Source organism: Papio anubis, chromosome 10 (genome assembly GCF_008728515.1).
Source record: "Papio anubis isolate 15944 chromosome 10, Panubis1.0, whole genome shotgun sequence".
NCBI classification, from domain to species: domain Eukaryota; kingdom Metazoa; phylum Chordata; class Mammalia; order Primates; family Cercopithecidae; genus Papio; species Papio anubis.
The window spans coordinates 90499576-90517565 of NC_044985.1; the positions used below are offsets into that span (position 1 = coordinate 90499576).

At 39.2% G+C, this 17990-nt stretch overlaps 1 protein-coding gene across 3 annotated transcripts in view; it reads left to right on the top strand.

The window, feature by feature from the left end:
• ADAM23 (ADAM metallopeptidase domain 23) overlaps positions 1-17990 on the top strand; it is a 173064-nt gene that overhangs the window by 132964 nt on the left and 22110 nt on the right. For all 3 annotated transcript variants that reach the window (XM_003907860.4, XM_009182880.3, XM_009182879.3), the window contains exons 19-24: positions 5666-5716; positions 6435-6498; positions 7745-7850; positions 11235-11354; positions 13360-13528; positions 14675-14786. In XM_003907860.4, the coding sequence (XP_003907909.1) occupies positions 5666-5716; positions 6435-6498; positions 7745-7850; positions 11235-11354; positions 13360-13528; positions 14675-14786 (622 nt within the window). The remainder of the gene's footprint in view (positions 1-5665; positions 5717-6434; positions 6499-7744; positions 7851-11234; positions 11355-13359; positions 13529-14674; positions 14787-17990) is intronic.

The following is a 17990-nucleotide window of genomic DNA, read 5'->3' on the forward strand; positions in this document are numbered from 1 at the left end:
GTATCCCAGAGGTTTTGATAGGTTGTGGCATCATTGTCATTTAGTTCGAAGAATGTTTTAATTTCCATCTTGGTTTTGTTTTTGATCCAATGCTTATTTGGGAGCAGGTTATTTAATCTCCTTTGCATGGTTTTGAAGTTTCCTTTTTGAAGGTATTTGCATGGTTTTGAAGGTTCATTTTGGAGTCGATTTCCAGTTTTATTCCATTGTGATCTGAAAGAGTGCTTGATGTAATTTCAGTTTTCTTAAATTTATTGAGGCTTGTTTTATGGCCTGTCTCGTGGTCTATCTTGGAGAAAGTTCCATGCACTGTTGAATAGAATGTGTATTCTGCAGTTGTTGGATGAAATGTTCTGTATACATCTGTTAAGTCCATTTGTTCCAAGTAATAGTTTAAATCCATTGTTTCTTTGTTGACTTTCTGTCTTGATGACCTGTCTAGTGCTGTCAGTGGAGTATTGAAGTCCCCCACTATTATTGTGTTGCTGTCTATGTCATTTTTTTTTTTTTTTTTTTTTTTCTTTTTTTTTTTTTTTTTTTTTTTTTTTGAGACAGTTTCCTTCTTGTTGCCCAGGCTGGAGTGCAATGGCATGATCTCAGCTCACTGCAACCTCCGCCTCCCAGGTTCAAGTGATTCTCCTGCCTCAGCCTCCCAAGTAGCTGGGATTACAGGCAGGTGCCACCATGCCAGGCTAATTTTTGTATTTTTCGTAGAGACAGAGTTTCACTGTGTTGGTCAGGCTGGTCTCGAACTCCTGACCTCAGGTGATCCACCCGCCTCGGCCTCCCAAAGTGCTGGGATTACAGGCATGAGCCACAATGCCTGGCCAACATTTCTTAGGTCTATTAGTAATTGTTTTATAAATGTGGACGCTCCAGTGTTAGGTGCATATACGTTTAGGATTGTGACATTTTCCTGTTGGACAAGGCCTTTTACCATTATATACTGTCCCTCTTTGTCTCTTTTAACCACTGTTGCTTTAAAGTTTGTTTTGTCTAATATAAGAATAGCTACTCCTGCTTGCTTTTGGTGTCCATTTGCATGGAATGCCTTTTCTACCCCTTTACATTAAGTTTATGTGAGTGTTTATGTGTCAGGTGAGTCTCCTCCTGAAGGAGCAGATGGTTGGTGAGTTCTTATCCATTCTGTGCTTCTGTATCTTTTAAGTGGAACATTTAGGCCATTACATTCAATGTTAGTATTGAAATGTGAGGTACCGTTACTTTCATCATGCTCTTTATTGTCTGTGTGCTTTGGTTTTGTTTTTTGTTTTTGCTTTAACTTGTATTTTTGTTTTATAGATCCTGTGTGATTTATGCTTTAAAGAGGTTCTGTTTTGATGTTTTTCCAGGATTTGTTTCAAGATTTAGAGCTCCTTTTAGCAGTTCTTGTAGTGGTGGTTTGGTAATGGAAAATAATCTCAGCATTTGTTTGTCTGAGAACGATTGTATCTTTCTTTCATATATGATGCTTAGTTTCGCTGGATACAAAATTCTTGGCTGATAACTGTTTTGTTTGAGGAGGCTGAAGATAGGTCCCCAATCCCTTTTAGCTTGTAGAGTTTCTGCTGAGAAATCTGCTGTTAATATGATAGGTTTTCCTTTATAGTTTACCTGGTGCTTCTGTCTCACAGCTCTTAAGATTCTTTCCTTTGTCTTTACTCCGGATAACCTGATGACAATGTGCCTAGGTGGTGATCTTTTTGCGATGAATTTCTCAGGTGTTCTTTGTGCTTCTTGTATTTGCATGTCTAGGTTTCTCACAAGGCCAGGGAAGTTTTCCTTGATTATTCCCTCGAATATGTTTTCCAAGCTTTTAGAATTCTCTTCTTCCTCAGGTATACCAATTATTCTTTGGTTTGGTTGTTTAACATAATCCCAGACTTCTTGGAGGCTTTGTTCATATTTTCTTATTCTTTTTTCTTTTTCTTTGTTGGACTGGGTTAATTCAAAGACTTTGTCTTCAAACTCTGAATTTCTTTCTTCTACTTGTTCATTTCTATTGCTGAGACTTTCCAGAGCATTTCACATTTCTATAAATGTGTCCAAAGTTTCCTGAATTTTTTATTGTTTTTTCTTTAAGCTACTATTTCCATGAATATTTCTCGCTTAACTTCTTGTATCATTGTTTGGATTTCCTTGCTTTGGGCTTTGCCTTTCTCTGGTCTCTCCCTGATTAGCTTAATAACTAACCTCCTGAAATTCTTTTTCAGGTAAATCAGGGATTTCTTCTTGGTTTGGATCCCTTGCTGGTGAACTAGTATGATTTTTTTGGGGGGTATTGAAGAGCCTTGTTTTTGTCATATTACCAGAGTTGTTTTTTTGGTTCCTTCTTATTTGGGTAGGCTCTGTCAGAGGGAAGGTCTAGGGGTGAAGGCTGTTGTTCAGATTCTTTTGTCCCACGGGTGTTCCCTTGACATAGTACTGTCCCCTGCTTTCCTATGGATATGGCTTCCTGTGAGCTGAATTGCAGTGATTGTTCTCTCTCTTCTGGGTCTAGCCACCCAGTGAGTCTACGCAGCTCCTGGCTGGTACTAGGGGTTGTCTGCACAGAGTTCTGTGATGTAAACCATCTACGAGTCTCTCAGCTGTGGATACCAGCGCCTGTTCCAATGGAGGTGGCAGAGGGTGCAATGGACTCCATGAGGGTCCTTAGCTTTGGTGGTCTAATGATCTATTTTTGTGCTTGTTGGCCTCCTGCCACAAGGTCACACTTTCCAGAAAGCATCAGCTGTAGTAATGTGGAGAGGGATTGGCGGTGGGCAGGGCCCTAAAACTCCCAAGATTGTATACCCTTTGTCTTCCACTATAATCACCTCTTCAGTTTGTGTGGGAGCTGCGTGAGGCCTGTGACTGCTGGCTTTCCCCCACTTTCCTGACAACCTGCATGACTCAGCAGAGGCAGCCATAATCCTCCTAGGTAGGGATCTGGGAATCTCACCCCCATCCCCCACAGCAACCACAGCAGGACCTGCCCAAGGAGAGTCTGAGCTCAGACACACCTAGTTCTGCCCCCACCCGATGGTCCCAGCTTCAAGAAAAAAGGGCTTTAGTTCTCCCCCGGCCTGTGAGGTCTGCACACCCAATTGGTGCCCTCCCCGGAGTGATGGCCAGGAGGCTTCTCGCCCAGTTCAAATTGTTACAAAGTTCAGCTAGAGAATTCCTGCTCCCTGTGGAGTTTTACTCCTGCTCCTCTGGCCACCCTCCCGATGGATCCCTGTGGTGTCTGGCAAGAATGGGCTGCTCAGGGACCTAGTGAACTCCCAAGCCTTTCTGCTGCTTCCTCTACCTCTGTATTTGGCTCGGCTCTCTAATTGACTCAGCTCTAGGTAAAGTCAGAAACTTCTCCTGCAAACAGACCTTCAGCTTCTCCAGTGGGGATGTGTGTTCCCCCTTCCGCAGTTGGGGCACTCACAGTATTTGGGTGTCTCCTGGGTCCTGCAGGAGCAGTCTGCTTCCTTCAGAGGGTCTGTAGGTCCTCTTGGGATTGCTGGTTTGTTCTTGCAGTCGATCTGGAGCTAAAGTTCGCACTGCAGGCCTCCGCATGCTGCTCTGTCCAGAGCTGCAATCTAGTCCTGCCTCCTGTCCACCATGATCCGTATCACTGGTTGCATTAGTTTTAGAGTGAGTGAATAATTAATGAGAGTTGATTAATGAGATAGTGATTGCATTCTGAGTGACTCTGGATGGATGAAAGAAACCACAGGGATTTCTGCTTTTGTTAGTTGTATATTTCTGCTTTTTAGTGCTGATCCCTTGAATACTCACCAGATTGAAAAGCTGTGGCGAATGAAACTTGTATGAGAGTCAGTTATTCTTTAGAAAGGTGTAGAACCAAAACATTTGCCTTGGAATGTTTGTTAGGAAATTACTGCTTCTTAGGAATGCTAAATCAGTTCTGTTATCTTTCTGTGGTGAACTTGATAAATGGCTCAATATGTGCAGCATAGAATTACATAGTCGTATCTGGTTATTGGGCCATGCGTTTATGTTCTCTGGCAGTTCACAGTACTTGCACACCTGCCACATGCCTGGTGGTGGTGTAGATAATAGGGCAGCAGTAGGAAACAAAACATAGAATCCTGCCTGCATAGAGCTCATATTATGATGGGGCAACAATGAACAAACAAGTAAGTAAAACATGAATTGTCAGTTGGTGATAAGTGCTTTGGAGAAGAAAAAAAAAAAAAAAAAAAAAAAGAAAAAAACTTGTAGACTTCTCTAATAATAAAAAAAAAGAAGCCCTTAAAGCCCTTATCCTAAATTGGCACAGCCCCAGAGAGTGCCAGCATGGGAGGGGCTGCAGCTTTGAAGAGCATGGGTTCTACGAAGGCCTCTTTGGGATGATGATATTTGAGCAAAGCTCTAACAAAGGTGAGGGAATGAGCCATGCAGAAATCTGGAGTGACAACGGGAAAGCAAAGGCAAAGGCTGTGGGTGGCAGCACGCCTGGCGTGTCCACATGGGGTCACATCAGCCATGAGTGAGCAGAAAATGATGTCACAGAGATGACAGGATGAGAGAGTGTAGGAGCAAATCATGTTGAGCTTGTAAGGTTGTTGAGTAAGTTGGGAAACAGAAGATCGATGTGATTTGGTATTTACCTTTTTAAAGAGATCACTCTGATAGCAATGTAAACTCTAAGGTGACTAGGGTAGAAGCAAGGGACTCAGGTGGAAGGCTATTACAGTAATCCAGGTGAGAGATGGTGGTGCCTTGGACAGGGTATGAGCAGTAGGGGTGGAGAAAAGGGGTCAGATTGGAATTATATTTTGAAGATAGAACTAGCAGGATTTATGGACAGACTAGATGGAGGGAGAGTGAGAGAGGAGAGGAATAGAAGATGACTATGGCCTTTGGCTTGAACAATTGGAAGGATGGAACATCATTTACTGAGAAGGTGAAGACTGAGGGAGGACCTCGGTGCATACTGCTGTTTCTTATTTATTTGCCATGCCTGCATATTTTTTTCTTTTTGTATTTGTTTTAAACACTGTAGCAGACCTTTTTACATTCTCTTAAATGTGGTCAATAAAATGTACAGAGAGTAACTTTGGGGGGAAATGAAGTATTTCTTTTAAAAATGATTTGATACATAGACCTATAAAAAGAAATAACCATCACATCACAGACTGTTCTAGTAACATGTCTGTAGTTTGAAGAGGTCAGAACTATTAATATAATGGAGATATAGCACTTACTTTGCGTTGAAAGGCAAAGTATTTCTTCTGTTTCACTAAAGTAGCCTATGGGTAAAATGTCATGATGTCAAATGCAGATTTGACATTTTCAGAGAGCTGAGCAAGTTCTTGTAAATTAGTTTCTTGAATGTGTCCCTTCCTATGTACCAAGCTGATTCATTTCCTTCATTGTCCATTTTAATCTCTTCTACTTTTAACTCTGTAGGCAAGTGAATGTGACTTGTTATTCTGGTCTACCTCACCATAAACAGAAGAAACTTAAAATGTATGCACTATGTGGCCCTTATTTACTTATTTTACCAATAATAGCATAAATAATGGGATTAATAATCTAAGGAGTTGCATGTGTTTTTCTCAATGTTTCTAGTTATGTATATCCACCATGCTTGCACTATATATAGTATACACATTATCTGAAGGTACCTAGCATGCTGAATATTAACTAAAAAGATAATATTTTGCAGTGCCCACCAAATCTTCATAAGCAAGACGGATATGCATGCAATCAAAATCAGGTATGCTGGGCTATAAATTTTAAGTGTAATTTAAAAAGGATTCGTTCGAAAGTTTTTTTCCTTTTTTGATCAATATTAATATAACTTCGAAGGGAATTTTACTCAAGTAAATGATTATAGTGGGATTCTAATTTAGAGTTGCTTCATGTGATGCCAAATATTAAATATATTTACCTCTGGTGACAAATTGCCCAGATTAAGAGAGAAAAAAAAAAAAAAGAATGTAATGGCTGAAGAACTGGGAGTCTCATTTATTGAGTTGTGACCATTTTTCAGTAATTTCAACCTGCCTGGTGTGGGAAAGAAAATATGACAATCTGTCATGAGTTTTTTTGTTCCCTGAAGCCATATTATAACCTACAGGTAAGTATCATGATGTCAAATGCAGATTTGATGTTTTCTAACCATCCATACACAAAAGAACCTAAAAATCATTTTGGTTCTCTCACAGAAATATACCAGTTTTTGTTTACTGTAAAATTTCAAATTTTAGATGTTTAGTTTACATTTAGAGAGCTGTACAATGAGTTCTGTTTAGAGTTTTAAATTTTTAACTGTTATTCTGAAGATGTTTGTGATTCTTATTGGTCACTATAAAAATATTAGAGTATGAAATGAAAAAACTTTATCCAAGTGAACCAGAAGGAGACATTGTAGTAAAAATGTTGGGGAAAACAAACTGACTGTGTGTGCCTCACATGTGTGCTCCTGTCCCCAGGGCCGCTGCTACAATGGCGAGTGCAAGACCAGAGACAACCAGTGTCAGTACATCTGGGGAACAAGTAGGTCGCATCTCCTTGCTTGGTGGTTACACATACCATTTTCTCTTATAGTGTTCTTCTCTGCCAGTCTTGCTGAGATGCACAGTTTGGAGTGATGTTTTAAAAAAAAATCTAGAAAGGATGAGAATAAAGAGAACTGTGAATCTTAGTCACAAAAACTAGAGAAAACAACTGCTTAAGTTGGGCACTTGTCAGAAGTGAGCAGTGCCATTTAGTGGCTGTGGCTCTCAGAGAAGGGGGTGTTGCATTCATTTGCAAAGATTGGGTTGAGTACAGTGTGATTATCCAGCCACTTGTGTGATTTATTTTGTACCTTGGTTTTAACATTTGACCCCTTTTTTTCCATTAACACACACAAGTTAGCTTTCTGGTTTTTACCCTGGGAAAATACCAGACTTATTTTTTAAATTTTGTCATTTACTGTCTCACTTCAAAGTGAAGAGATGCATGTACTTCCTGAGATGCAGACAGGTACATGGCTATGATTCTTAGTACATTCCCTAAAAGTTCATGCGCATATCCTCTTCCTGACATTTACATTGCCTCTCTAATAATATCAGTTCATGAGGGCCAGACGGGGGGAAGAATGAGAAATGAGTCTGCCTTTCTAGCCAAGGCTGGGTTCACCCCAAAGGAAAAGAAAGCACACAAAAGGAGAACAGGGCTCCGGCACGAGTGATTTTAGAGTTTGGCAAATATCATTTCTTTGACTGATTTACATTCAGTGCTTTAGTTTTGACAGAGAAAAGATAATGGAGACATTTGTATTTTGAAAGGTTTAATTATCAAAACTCAGGTGCCAACACAAAACCTCAATGGGCTACAACTTTGTAATTAATTTCCTAATATTGATATAAAACAAGATTAAGAATGTTAGTTGCCTGTGTGTCACTTCACCAATTCCTGCTGATAGTCATTCGCACCTTCCATCCTCAAACTCACCAACAAGCATTGGAGAGAAATTTGTGTCTCAGGCTAAAACCAGTGTTGTGTTGGAACTTTTTCGTATTAGCTTGCAAGAGCCAATTGTTAAATTTTTAGGAATTTTGCAAGCCCATGGACATCACATTGAGTGTGAAATCAGCCATGGGGAATTTATGCCATGGAAACTTGCAAATGCTACAAATCAGGATGTTCTTTTTCCTTGTTCTGGAGAATCAGGTGTTAAACACTTACTGGCACATTACTGGTTATGGATAACAAAGAAAATGAAAATTAATTTTCTTCTCTTGCCTATCTCCAAAAGAGGCTGCAGGGTCTGACAAGTTCTGCTATGAAAAACTGAATACAGAAGGCACTGAGAAGGGAAACTGCGGGAAGGATGGAGACCGGTGGATTCAGTGCAGCAAACAGTGAGTGGTCAGCTCTGAGGGCATCATCACTGGACTTGGAACCCCTTATTATGCAAGTGCAAAATGAGCACAAAATAAATGCTAATGATTTTTTTCTAAGTGTTCACCTATTCCAAAATTTAAAGTATTTGTTTGTAATAGATATTATTATATCTAGAGGCAAATGGCTATAGATTAAACTGTTACTATGCTACAGAGTCATGCCATTTCCACAGAATTCAGAAAATTTCTCAGGTGCCATATTTTACTTCATTTTTGTTCTGACGAGATACTTTGCCAGAGCATTACAAATTAATACTAGCTTTTAATTTTCTACTTTTACTAGAATATATGGCCTACGAACGTAGTAGTATACATGTAGTTTAAAAGCAAACTATGTAGACCATATATATTTTTGCGACGAAAGTGAAATCTTACTATTTTTTTTTATCATTTCACAAGTGTAGTAACATTTGATTTATTCAGATATCTAATATTTACACCAGAGATTTTTTTTCCTTTCCAAAAAGCATCTAGTTACTACATATTAAAGGCATCTTTACTCAGGAAATGAGATACTTTCAGAGCACATTGATATTTCTTTCTGTCTGTCTTTTTTTTTTTTTAATTGAGACTGAGTCTTGCTCTATCGCCCAGACTGGAGTGCAATGGCATGATCTCAGCTCACTGCAACCTCCTCCTCCTGGGTTCAAATGATTCTCATGCCTCAGCCTCCTTAGTAGCTGGGATTACAGGCACCTGCCACCACGCCCGGCTACTTTTTGTATTTTTAGTAGAGATGGGGTTTCACCATGTTGGCCAGGCTGGTCTCAAACTCCTGACCTCAAGTGATCCACCCTCCTCAGCCTCTCAGTGCTGGGATTACAGGCTTGAGCCACCATGCCCAGCCTGATATTTCTTTGATTAGTTGAGGAAAGTTAGAATTCTCATTAATTAGGTTATTAAGTTAATTCAATTACTGTGGAACAATGAAATCATCCCTTCTAAAGCAATGAAAATTCTCCTAATTTTGAAGCAGAGCAAGAATTTAAGGGAAGCTTTATTCTCAGTTAATGATCTCTGTTATATTTTACGAAACTTTGCAATTCCATGTAGTCTTTGATGATGAATGAGGCCATAGTAGGCAACAAATCTTTGACTATAATTTTTAAAAAATTAAACCAAAATAATAGAGAACAGAGCTTCTTATCTGATGTCTCATGAGTGAAGCACAGATGTTCCAAGATGTTGATCCTCAGTCCTTGAGGTGTCAGGGAATAGGGGCAAGGGGAGCCTGAAGTAGTCAAAATCCATGGGATTGGACACCTTGAATTTGATTAGCTTTATTCATTCACTCCATGTCCTAGAGAATCTGATTATCTCTCTCTGTTTCATGACCTCAAAAAGTTTGAGAGGCATTGGATTAGATTATTGTAAAAGATAGCTTTTTAGTATCTGGTAATAGAATACCCAATCCCCAATAAGGTAAGGGAAATTAATGTGTTTGAAACTTGAAAAAATTGTGAAATATATGGCCAGACACAATGGCTCCTGCTTGTAATCCCAGCACTTAGGGTAGCCGAGGCGAGTAGATCGCTTGAGTCCAGGAGTTCAAGACCAGTCTGGACAACATAGTGAGACCTCATCTTTGTTTTTAAAAAATTGTTAAATGTATAAACATAAAAATAAACAACACATAAATATACATTTTACCAAATAATTATGAAGTGAACTCCCATGTCACTCCTACGTGGGTCAAGAAATAGAACATTGCAGCATCATCCCAGAAATAGTGCAGATACCTTCATCCTGACTTTTCTTTAGAGTTTTACTGCCTAAGTTTTCATCCCTAATGCTTCATGTGTTATTTTGTATTTTGTTTATCAGTTTCTCAAGTCCAGCATTTTAAGAGTTTTCTGTGGTGTGTATAGCTGTCTGTTGTTCATTTTTATTATTTATTTATTTCACTTTTATAAATGTACAAATAAATGGATATACTATACTTTAGTTCTCCATTCTGTGTTGATGACCATTTAGATTGTTTTCATTTTTTGGCTATTAGGCATCATGCTGCTATGAATATTCTTGTATATGTAACCTAGTGCACATTTGTACCTCTTTCTGTAAGGCCTGTACATAAGTAGAAAATTTGCTAAGTCATAGGGGATGTTATCAGTGTTACCAAATGATGTCAGACTGTTTTCTAAAATGGCTGAACTAGTAAATTCTACCATCAGTATTATGTATACAAGAATTTTGTTATGCCATATTTCACCAACACTTGGTATTATCAGACTTTTTGCTTTTATCTGTTCTGCTGGGTGTGACCTGATATATTAGCATGGTTTTAATTTGCATTTCCCCAGATTACAAGTGGAATTTTTTTTTTTTTTTTTTTTTTTTTTTTTGAGACGGAGTCTCGCGCTGTGTCACCCAGGCTGGAGTGCAGTGGCGTGATCTCGGCTCACTGCAAGCTCCGCCTCCCAGGTTCAGGCCATTCTCCTGCCTCAGCCTCCGAGTAGCTGGGACTACAGGCGCCCGCCACCACGCCCGGCTAGTTTTTTGTATTTTTAGTAGAGACGGGGTTTCACCATGTTAGCCAGGATGGTCTCGATCTCCTGACCTCGTGATCCGCCCACCTCGGCCTCCCAAAGTGCTGGGATTACAGGCTTGAGCCACCGCGCCCGGCTACAAGTGGAATTTAGCACATTTTTGTACATTTATTGGACATGGATTTCCTTTTTTTGTGACGTGCCACTTTAATTCTTTGCCCATTTTTTAGGAGTCATTGTTTACTTAACAGACTGGAGGTAGAGGTCCTTATGGTGCATGAATTTAACAAGGTCACCAAAGACCCAGATAATTTCTGCCCCTCCATCCTGTAACCCTTAGCGTGTTGGCTTTTTGTCCTTATGCTTTGTGAACTCATGATTGTGAAGAGGATGCAAAAGCTACACATTCAAAGCTAGGAAGTAGGGATAGGAGCAAGAGGTCTTCTCCTTGTCAGTCTCTAACCTTTTATCCCAAAAACAAAATCCTCCCAGTCACTCCCTAGCCAGCTTTTACTCACGTCTTCACAGCCCAGGGGCCACTTTTAACTCTAAGAAGAGGAGAAGGGGGAATGGATAGGAAAGTGGGTGTCGAGAATGGGAGTACCAAGAATAGATGAGACAGCAGTCATGATCCATCTTTCAGGGCTGGGCACTTTGCTGTTCCAAACAAAACTGTGATCCTCTTAGCAAAGAAGGAGGGGGTTATCACCTACCAATGATATATGATCAAATGTTTTTGTTTAGAAAGAAAGAGAATATTTTAAAAATTTGAATAAATGTGGACCGAATCGTTTGGATTTTTTAAGCTTGATTCCTCTTGTCTGGTCTGTTTGCTTTCTTTACACATGTTCAGTGATGTGTTCTGTGGATTCTTACTCTGTACCAATCTTACTCGAGCTCCACGTATTGGTCAACTTCAGGGTGAGATCATTCCAACTTCCTTCTACCATCAAGGCCGGGTGATTGACTGCAGGTAACATATTAAATGTTGGAAGACCTCATAAGCCATGAGAATTACAAATTTCAGAAAATCAAATTTCAAAAAAATCAGAAATCAAAGATTTTTCTAGTTTTTACAAGAGGAAAGTTAACTTAGATTTTATTATCACCTTTCATGTTGACAGTCACTTAAAAAAAACAAAGTTGTATATTGACTTGCAGCTTACATTTGCTCAAAGTTATACTAGTTAGTAGTAATATACCCTTCTTTGTCATCATAATTTTAAGAGCAGAATTATGGTGTTCATTCTAACCCATTATTAAAGTTTTAAGCATTAGAGTATGTCACTATTTGAACACTGTGTGTGTGTGTTTTTTTTTTTTTATGACTGAAAAGAAAAAGAATTTAAGCTACAGTTTATGTAGTTTATGTCTGGTTTGGAAGATGGCTTAACAAATACCTAATCACATATAGAAAATATTTATTAAAATAGTAGGTAACCTATAAGCAAACATTTGATATCCAGTTGTCTGTGAGTACAAGGCATGTAGATACGAGGCTTATTTTTGTTTATCCAGGGAGTCATATTATATTCCAAATAGGTATTGTTTCCTTCAAAGTAGTCATAATTCTAAGATACTAGTTTCTTACTCAATGTTGTTGCTAAAACACTTTTGGCCTTCCCCCTACAGAATTGCCTTCAGCGTCTGCAAACTTTTAGTATCCTTAGAGTACCATATCTTCACCTTAAGTGAGATAATACAAGATTTGGGATGATCCAAAAGTAATTTTAGGAAATTGATTGGGTACTAAATTGGATAATGCTGTCTCGGTCAAATGGTTACTTCTTTCCTGGCTTTTAAATGGCTCTGAAGACAATTCTAACAGGGTCTCAGACAGTGAGAGCCCTCCTGGAATAAATTTGTAGTCTCTAAAGCTAGTTACTTTGACGTATACAAGCTTTATTTGAATGTGTGTTTTCATGCCTTTAGATAAAATAGCCTTGTTAAATTATATTGTTGTATATACTAAACTAGCATATTTGTTAAATATTCAGCAAGATATTCTGTTAGTGACTATAGCATTATCATTCAAATTCAAATTATTCCCAACTTTGAAATTTTAGAAGTAAGCACTAAAACACATGAAATAATCTTATGAAACCACTGTCATATATGTGGTCTGCCATTGACTGAAATTTTTTACACAATGGTAAGTACTTGCCTATCTAAACATATCTAAACATAGAAAAGTCATACTGCCCCTTTTCTATATTTACATATGTTTAGATAGGCAAGTACTTACCATTGTTTTATAATTGTCCACAGTATGCAGTACAGTAACATACTATACAGGAGTTTAGCCCAGCAGCAATAGACTAGACCATCTGTCTAGTCTATTGTATAGACTAGACAGTGTATAGTAGGCTATACCATCCAGGTTTGTGTAAGCTCATTCTATGACATTTGCACAAAGACGAAATTGACTAATGACACGTTTCTTAGAATGTTATCCCCATCATTACGCTAGGCATGTCTGTAAATATCAATAGGAAATAACTGGTTTGTTTATTTTTTTCAATTATGGATAGTCAGATCTTCTGAAGTAAGAATAATATTTTTCAAAATATTTTTTATTTGCTGTTTTTGTTCATCATCTGCTTTTTTTTTTTACTATGCTACATCTGAAAGCCTTGGAGAGCTACTAATATATTTGCTGCTTTTGTTCTCATACAGATACTTCTCCTTTAGTCTTAATGTTGGGTCTTGAAAACAAGTGAAGATTTAGAATATACTTTGTGCAAATGACATTTTTCTTGTTGATGTGTTTTCTAATAATGATAATGAGTTTCTTTTTCATGCTCTTTTATTAAGGAAAGGTAGGGAAAGGGGAAGAAGAAGAGGAGTAAGAAAATGTTAGGAGAAATCCACATCCACTGACAGCCTCTTCAGTTTCATGAAGAGCAAGTCTCATTCGTGTTGATGTTATATTTCTAAGTGTGGTGCGAATGGTTATATGGATATCTTTCTTGTTTTAGTGGTGCTCATGTAGTTTTAGATGATGATACGGATGTGGGCTATGTAGAAGATGGAACACCATGTGGCCCGTCTATGATGTGTTTAGATCGGAAGTGCCTACAAATTCAAGCCCTAAATATGAGCAGCTGTCCACTTGATTCCAAGGGTAAAGTCTGTTCGGGCCATGGGGTAAGTAGGTATCAATGTGACAGCTGGAACCTTCATGGTCTGGCATGGTCACAGTGGCTGGACTTCAGCCATTCTCCTAGCCAACATGGTGAAACACCATCTCTACTAAAAATACAAAAAATAGCTGGGTGTGGTGGTGGGCCCCTGGAGTCCCAGCTACTGGGGAGGCTGAGGCAGAAGAATCGCTTGAACCCGGGAGGCGGAGCTTGCAGTGAGCCGAGATCAAGCCACTGCACTCCAGCCTGGGCGACAGAGCAAGACTCCATCTCAACAACAATAACAACAACAACGAAAAGGCCACATTCAGCCTTGTTAATCGCAATCATGGCATTAGAATATTTCAGATTAAAAAGCTTCCTTGTTTGATTTTATCATCTCTAGTAATCTGTCCCTGAATGTATTTCTCAGGGAGATAAGGGTTTAAACATTCCTGTGTCTAGTTTGCTGATTGTTATTTATTTCATCTAGATTACAGTTCCATTCCAGCATGCTGGCGGGTCCCTGGAGAAAGAGGGAGGAGACAAAGATCACTCTGGGGTCCTCAGCTTGGCTGACTGAGAAAAGAGGGTTACCAGGGTCTAGGGGTGCTGGGATGGGGTTGGGGGGAATGCTTGTTGGGCAGGGAAAGTGCCGCCAAGTGAGTTTGGTGTTGGACATGGTGATAGTGAGGTCATACAAGGCATTGGTGATTTATGTCTCCTGGCCTTTTATCTCCAGCAATGCTTTTGAGCCCACTATCTATTAATTTATTGAATGAAGTATATATGTTTTTAAAGTGTGTTCCTAGAAACAGCTACTTCTGAACAAAGTAGGAAAAAGTATCTTATCAGACATTTGTATACTTAAGTAATATCATGATTCAGTTTAAGAATAACATGAATAATTCAATTTAATTTGAGAATAATAATAAATAATTGAAGAATTTCTTCCTTTTAATCTTTTTCTTTAATTAATGGAAAAAATGTTACACAATATGATCTATGCATTATTACTTCATGTCTAGTGATCACAACCATGGGAAACTTTAAAAAGAAATTCCAAATAGCTTTTAAAGCTTCCTCCCTGCCCCCATGTCTCTTTTACATCTATCATCATTATTCTACAAAATACAGTGAAAATGCTGTATCTGTTCCTTTTTCTTCACAGGTGTGTAGTAATGAAGCCACCTGCATTTGTGATTTCACCTGGGCAGGGACAGACTGCAGTATCCGGGATCCAGTCAGGAACCTTCACCCCCCCAAGGATGAAGGACCCAAGGGTTTGTGTGATTTCGGTTTCAATTCATGGAATACTGAATTCATCGACACTGTTCCAATGCATCAATATAACATTCTCATCGACTTAAGAGGAGACACATAAGGATATCTCTTTTTGCCTTTGAAGTATATAATTTATGTTACTGCAGAATTAAGGATTCTGTTATATCATATTTTTAAAATGTGTTTGAATTACTTCTTAGTCCGGAACTGAGACTGGAAAGAAGTAAATATACACATTTTCTTTAATACAGTATTCTTTTTCTCTTTCAACCTTATTCTCTTTCCATAGTCACAAATTATTTTGTAGTTTGTCTAAGCTATGCCATTTTTCTAATAGATCAAATCTTTTTGGCTGACATGAGACTCTGGTTACTTTTCAATGTCGGAATCTCCCCAGAAGGAAGTTGTCACCATCCAAGCTCTTTTTGAACACTCTTTTGACTAGGAAGGAATTGGAATTCTTCACAAAACTTTCATTCTTCAAAGAAAATGTGAAAGATCTGGACCTTTGTTTTAATCAGTCATTAAGAGGAGATAAATTAGAATTTGGGGATTAGAAAGAGACTCAGGGGCCACTTAGGACCACTCTCTATTTTTGCAGATGAGAAGGCCCAGACCCTGAGGTCAGGTCACTTACTATAGTCATCGAGGTAGTGAGAGACAAGGCTGGGACCAGGACCCAAGTCCCAAGTGCCTGATCTCAGACTCTTGTTCTCTGCCCATCCATTATATCATCTTTTTTTTTTTTTTTTTTTTTGGACAGGATCTTGCTCTGTCACCCAGGTAAGAGTGCAGTGGCACAATCATGGCTCACTGAAGCCTCAAACTGTAAGGCCCAAGAATCCTGCCACCATGCCCGGCTAATTTTTTTATTTTTTGTAGAGACAGGGTGTTGCTATGTTGGCCAGGCTGGTCTTGAACTCCTGGCCTCAAGTGATCCTTCCGCCTTGGCCTCTCAAAGTGCTGGGATTATAGGTGTGAACCACTGCGCCCGCCCCTCTTACATCATCTTTTTTTTTTTTTTTTGGGAGACAAAGTCTCGCTCTGTTGCCCAGGCTAGAATATAGTGGTGTGATCTTGGCTCACTGCAACCTCTTGCCGCCCGGGTTCAAGCCATTCTCCTGCCTCAGCCTCCTGAGTAGCTGGGATTATAGGCACCTGCCACTGCACCTGGCTAATTTTTGTATTTTTAGTGGAGACAGGGTTTTACCATCTTGGCCAGGCTGATCTTGAACTCATGACCTCGTGATCCACCCACCTCGGCTGGGATTACAGGTGTGAGCTACCGTGCCCGGCCTCTTACATAATCTTATAATGTAGTCTGTGTTATCAGGAGTATGGTAATCATTTTTCATTATTCTCCCGATTCCCAACCCCTCATACAATTTTCAAAGATCTAGAAAAACCATCAGTCACAAACAGGCTTACTACAGCATCTGTTACATTGTACCTGAGAAGCCAAGGAAATACTAGAACCAGTTTTTATATACAGGGATGACATTGTACATCAGCTTCTTTATCATGGTACTGCTAACAGTTTTTTTTGTACGTAACTGCCATGCTTTTCTCTGACAGGTTGGAAAATGCATATAGGATTAGTACCATTTTGATCCGCTTAGTTTTGGATGAAAATTTATTGAAACTCTCTGAACGTCAGTATCGTTTATGTGGGAAAAGATGATTTCAGATGCAGATAAAACTCTGTAGTCCTCAATTCCTGAAGAGATTTAGGCTGATTCAGACACATGTGAATTGTTCAGTAATAGTGGGTGTGTTAAAACACATTTTATGCATTTGCTTAATATGCCCATGATATTAAAATTCTGTAAGAATCATAATCACACCCTCACAGTCTATTTCTGTTCTCTTCCTTCTATTTCTAAAAGGGAACGTATTCCACTTTTACACTTAGTCTTTTGTTACTTTAAAACTAGAACAAAAAATTCTTGGATCCACCTTCTGAAGTTAGATTTAGAGAAGATTTAAGCTGTAACAAGAGGAGCCAAGGTTCATTCTTTCCAGATTTTCTCTCCACAGTGTGTCTGTGATATTTTTTTTAAGATCTAGATGCTGTTTCCTCAAGTGATGTATAAAGATGCCTCAAAGAGTCCAAGAGCTAAATTTACTTAGACTCTGCCTTTTTTCTTTAAGTAGGGTACAGGATTATTAATTGTCTAGTTCTATAATATCTATTCCCTGTTCCTTCACCCACCCATGCCTAAAAATCTTTGGAGGCATTCAGTAAAGAAAGCCACGTTCTAGAGAAAGAGTACTCATAGCTGCCTTTTGTTTTGTTTTGCTTTGCTCTCTCCATTTAATGTGGTAGCATCCCACACTATCTTTTAAAAAAAAAAAAAAAAAAAAACAAAAAAAAAAACAACTTTTTTGATCCTTCAAGGAATACATAACTTACTGAAGAAAAATTTGAAAATACAGAAAATATTAAAACTCAGAGGTGCTCAAGATAAGCATTATTGGGCCTGGCACAGTGGTTCATGCCTGTAATCCCAGGAGTTTGGGAGGCCGAGGGCAGGTGGATCACCTAAGGTCAGGAGTTTGAGACCAGCCTGGCCAACATGGTGAAACCCCGTCTCTACTGAAAACACAAAAATTAGCCGGTAATGATGGCACGTGCCTATAATCCCAGCTACTTGGGAAGCTGAGGCGTGAGAATTGAGCTTGAACCCAGAAGGTAGAGGTTGCAGTGAGCCAAGAGTGTGCCACTATACTCCAGCCTGGGTGACAGAGTGAGACATTGAGTCCCCTACTCATCCCCCCCAAAAAGAGGCCAGGCAGGGTGGCTTACACCTGTTATCCCAGCACTTTGGGAGGCCCAGGCAGGTGGATCACCTGGGGTCAGGAGTTTGAGACCAGCCTGGCCAACATGGTGAAACCCCATCTCTAGTAAAAATACAAAGATTAGCTGGGTGTGGTGGTGCATGCCTGTAATCCCAGCTACTCGGGAGGCTGAGGTAGGAGAATTGCTTGAACCCAGGACGGGGAGGTTACAGTGAGCCAAGATCGTGCCATTGTACTCCAGCCTGGGTAACAGAGCGAGATTCCATCTCAAAAAAAGAAAAAAGAGATAAGCATTCTGGTATGCTTCTTTCCTGTTGCATGTTTTCTTTTTCCATTCTTAATGAAGACAGTGTAGTCATTGTAAAGGTATTCATTGGTTCTAAAATTATTAAAAACCTTATGAA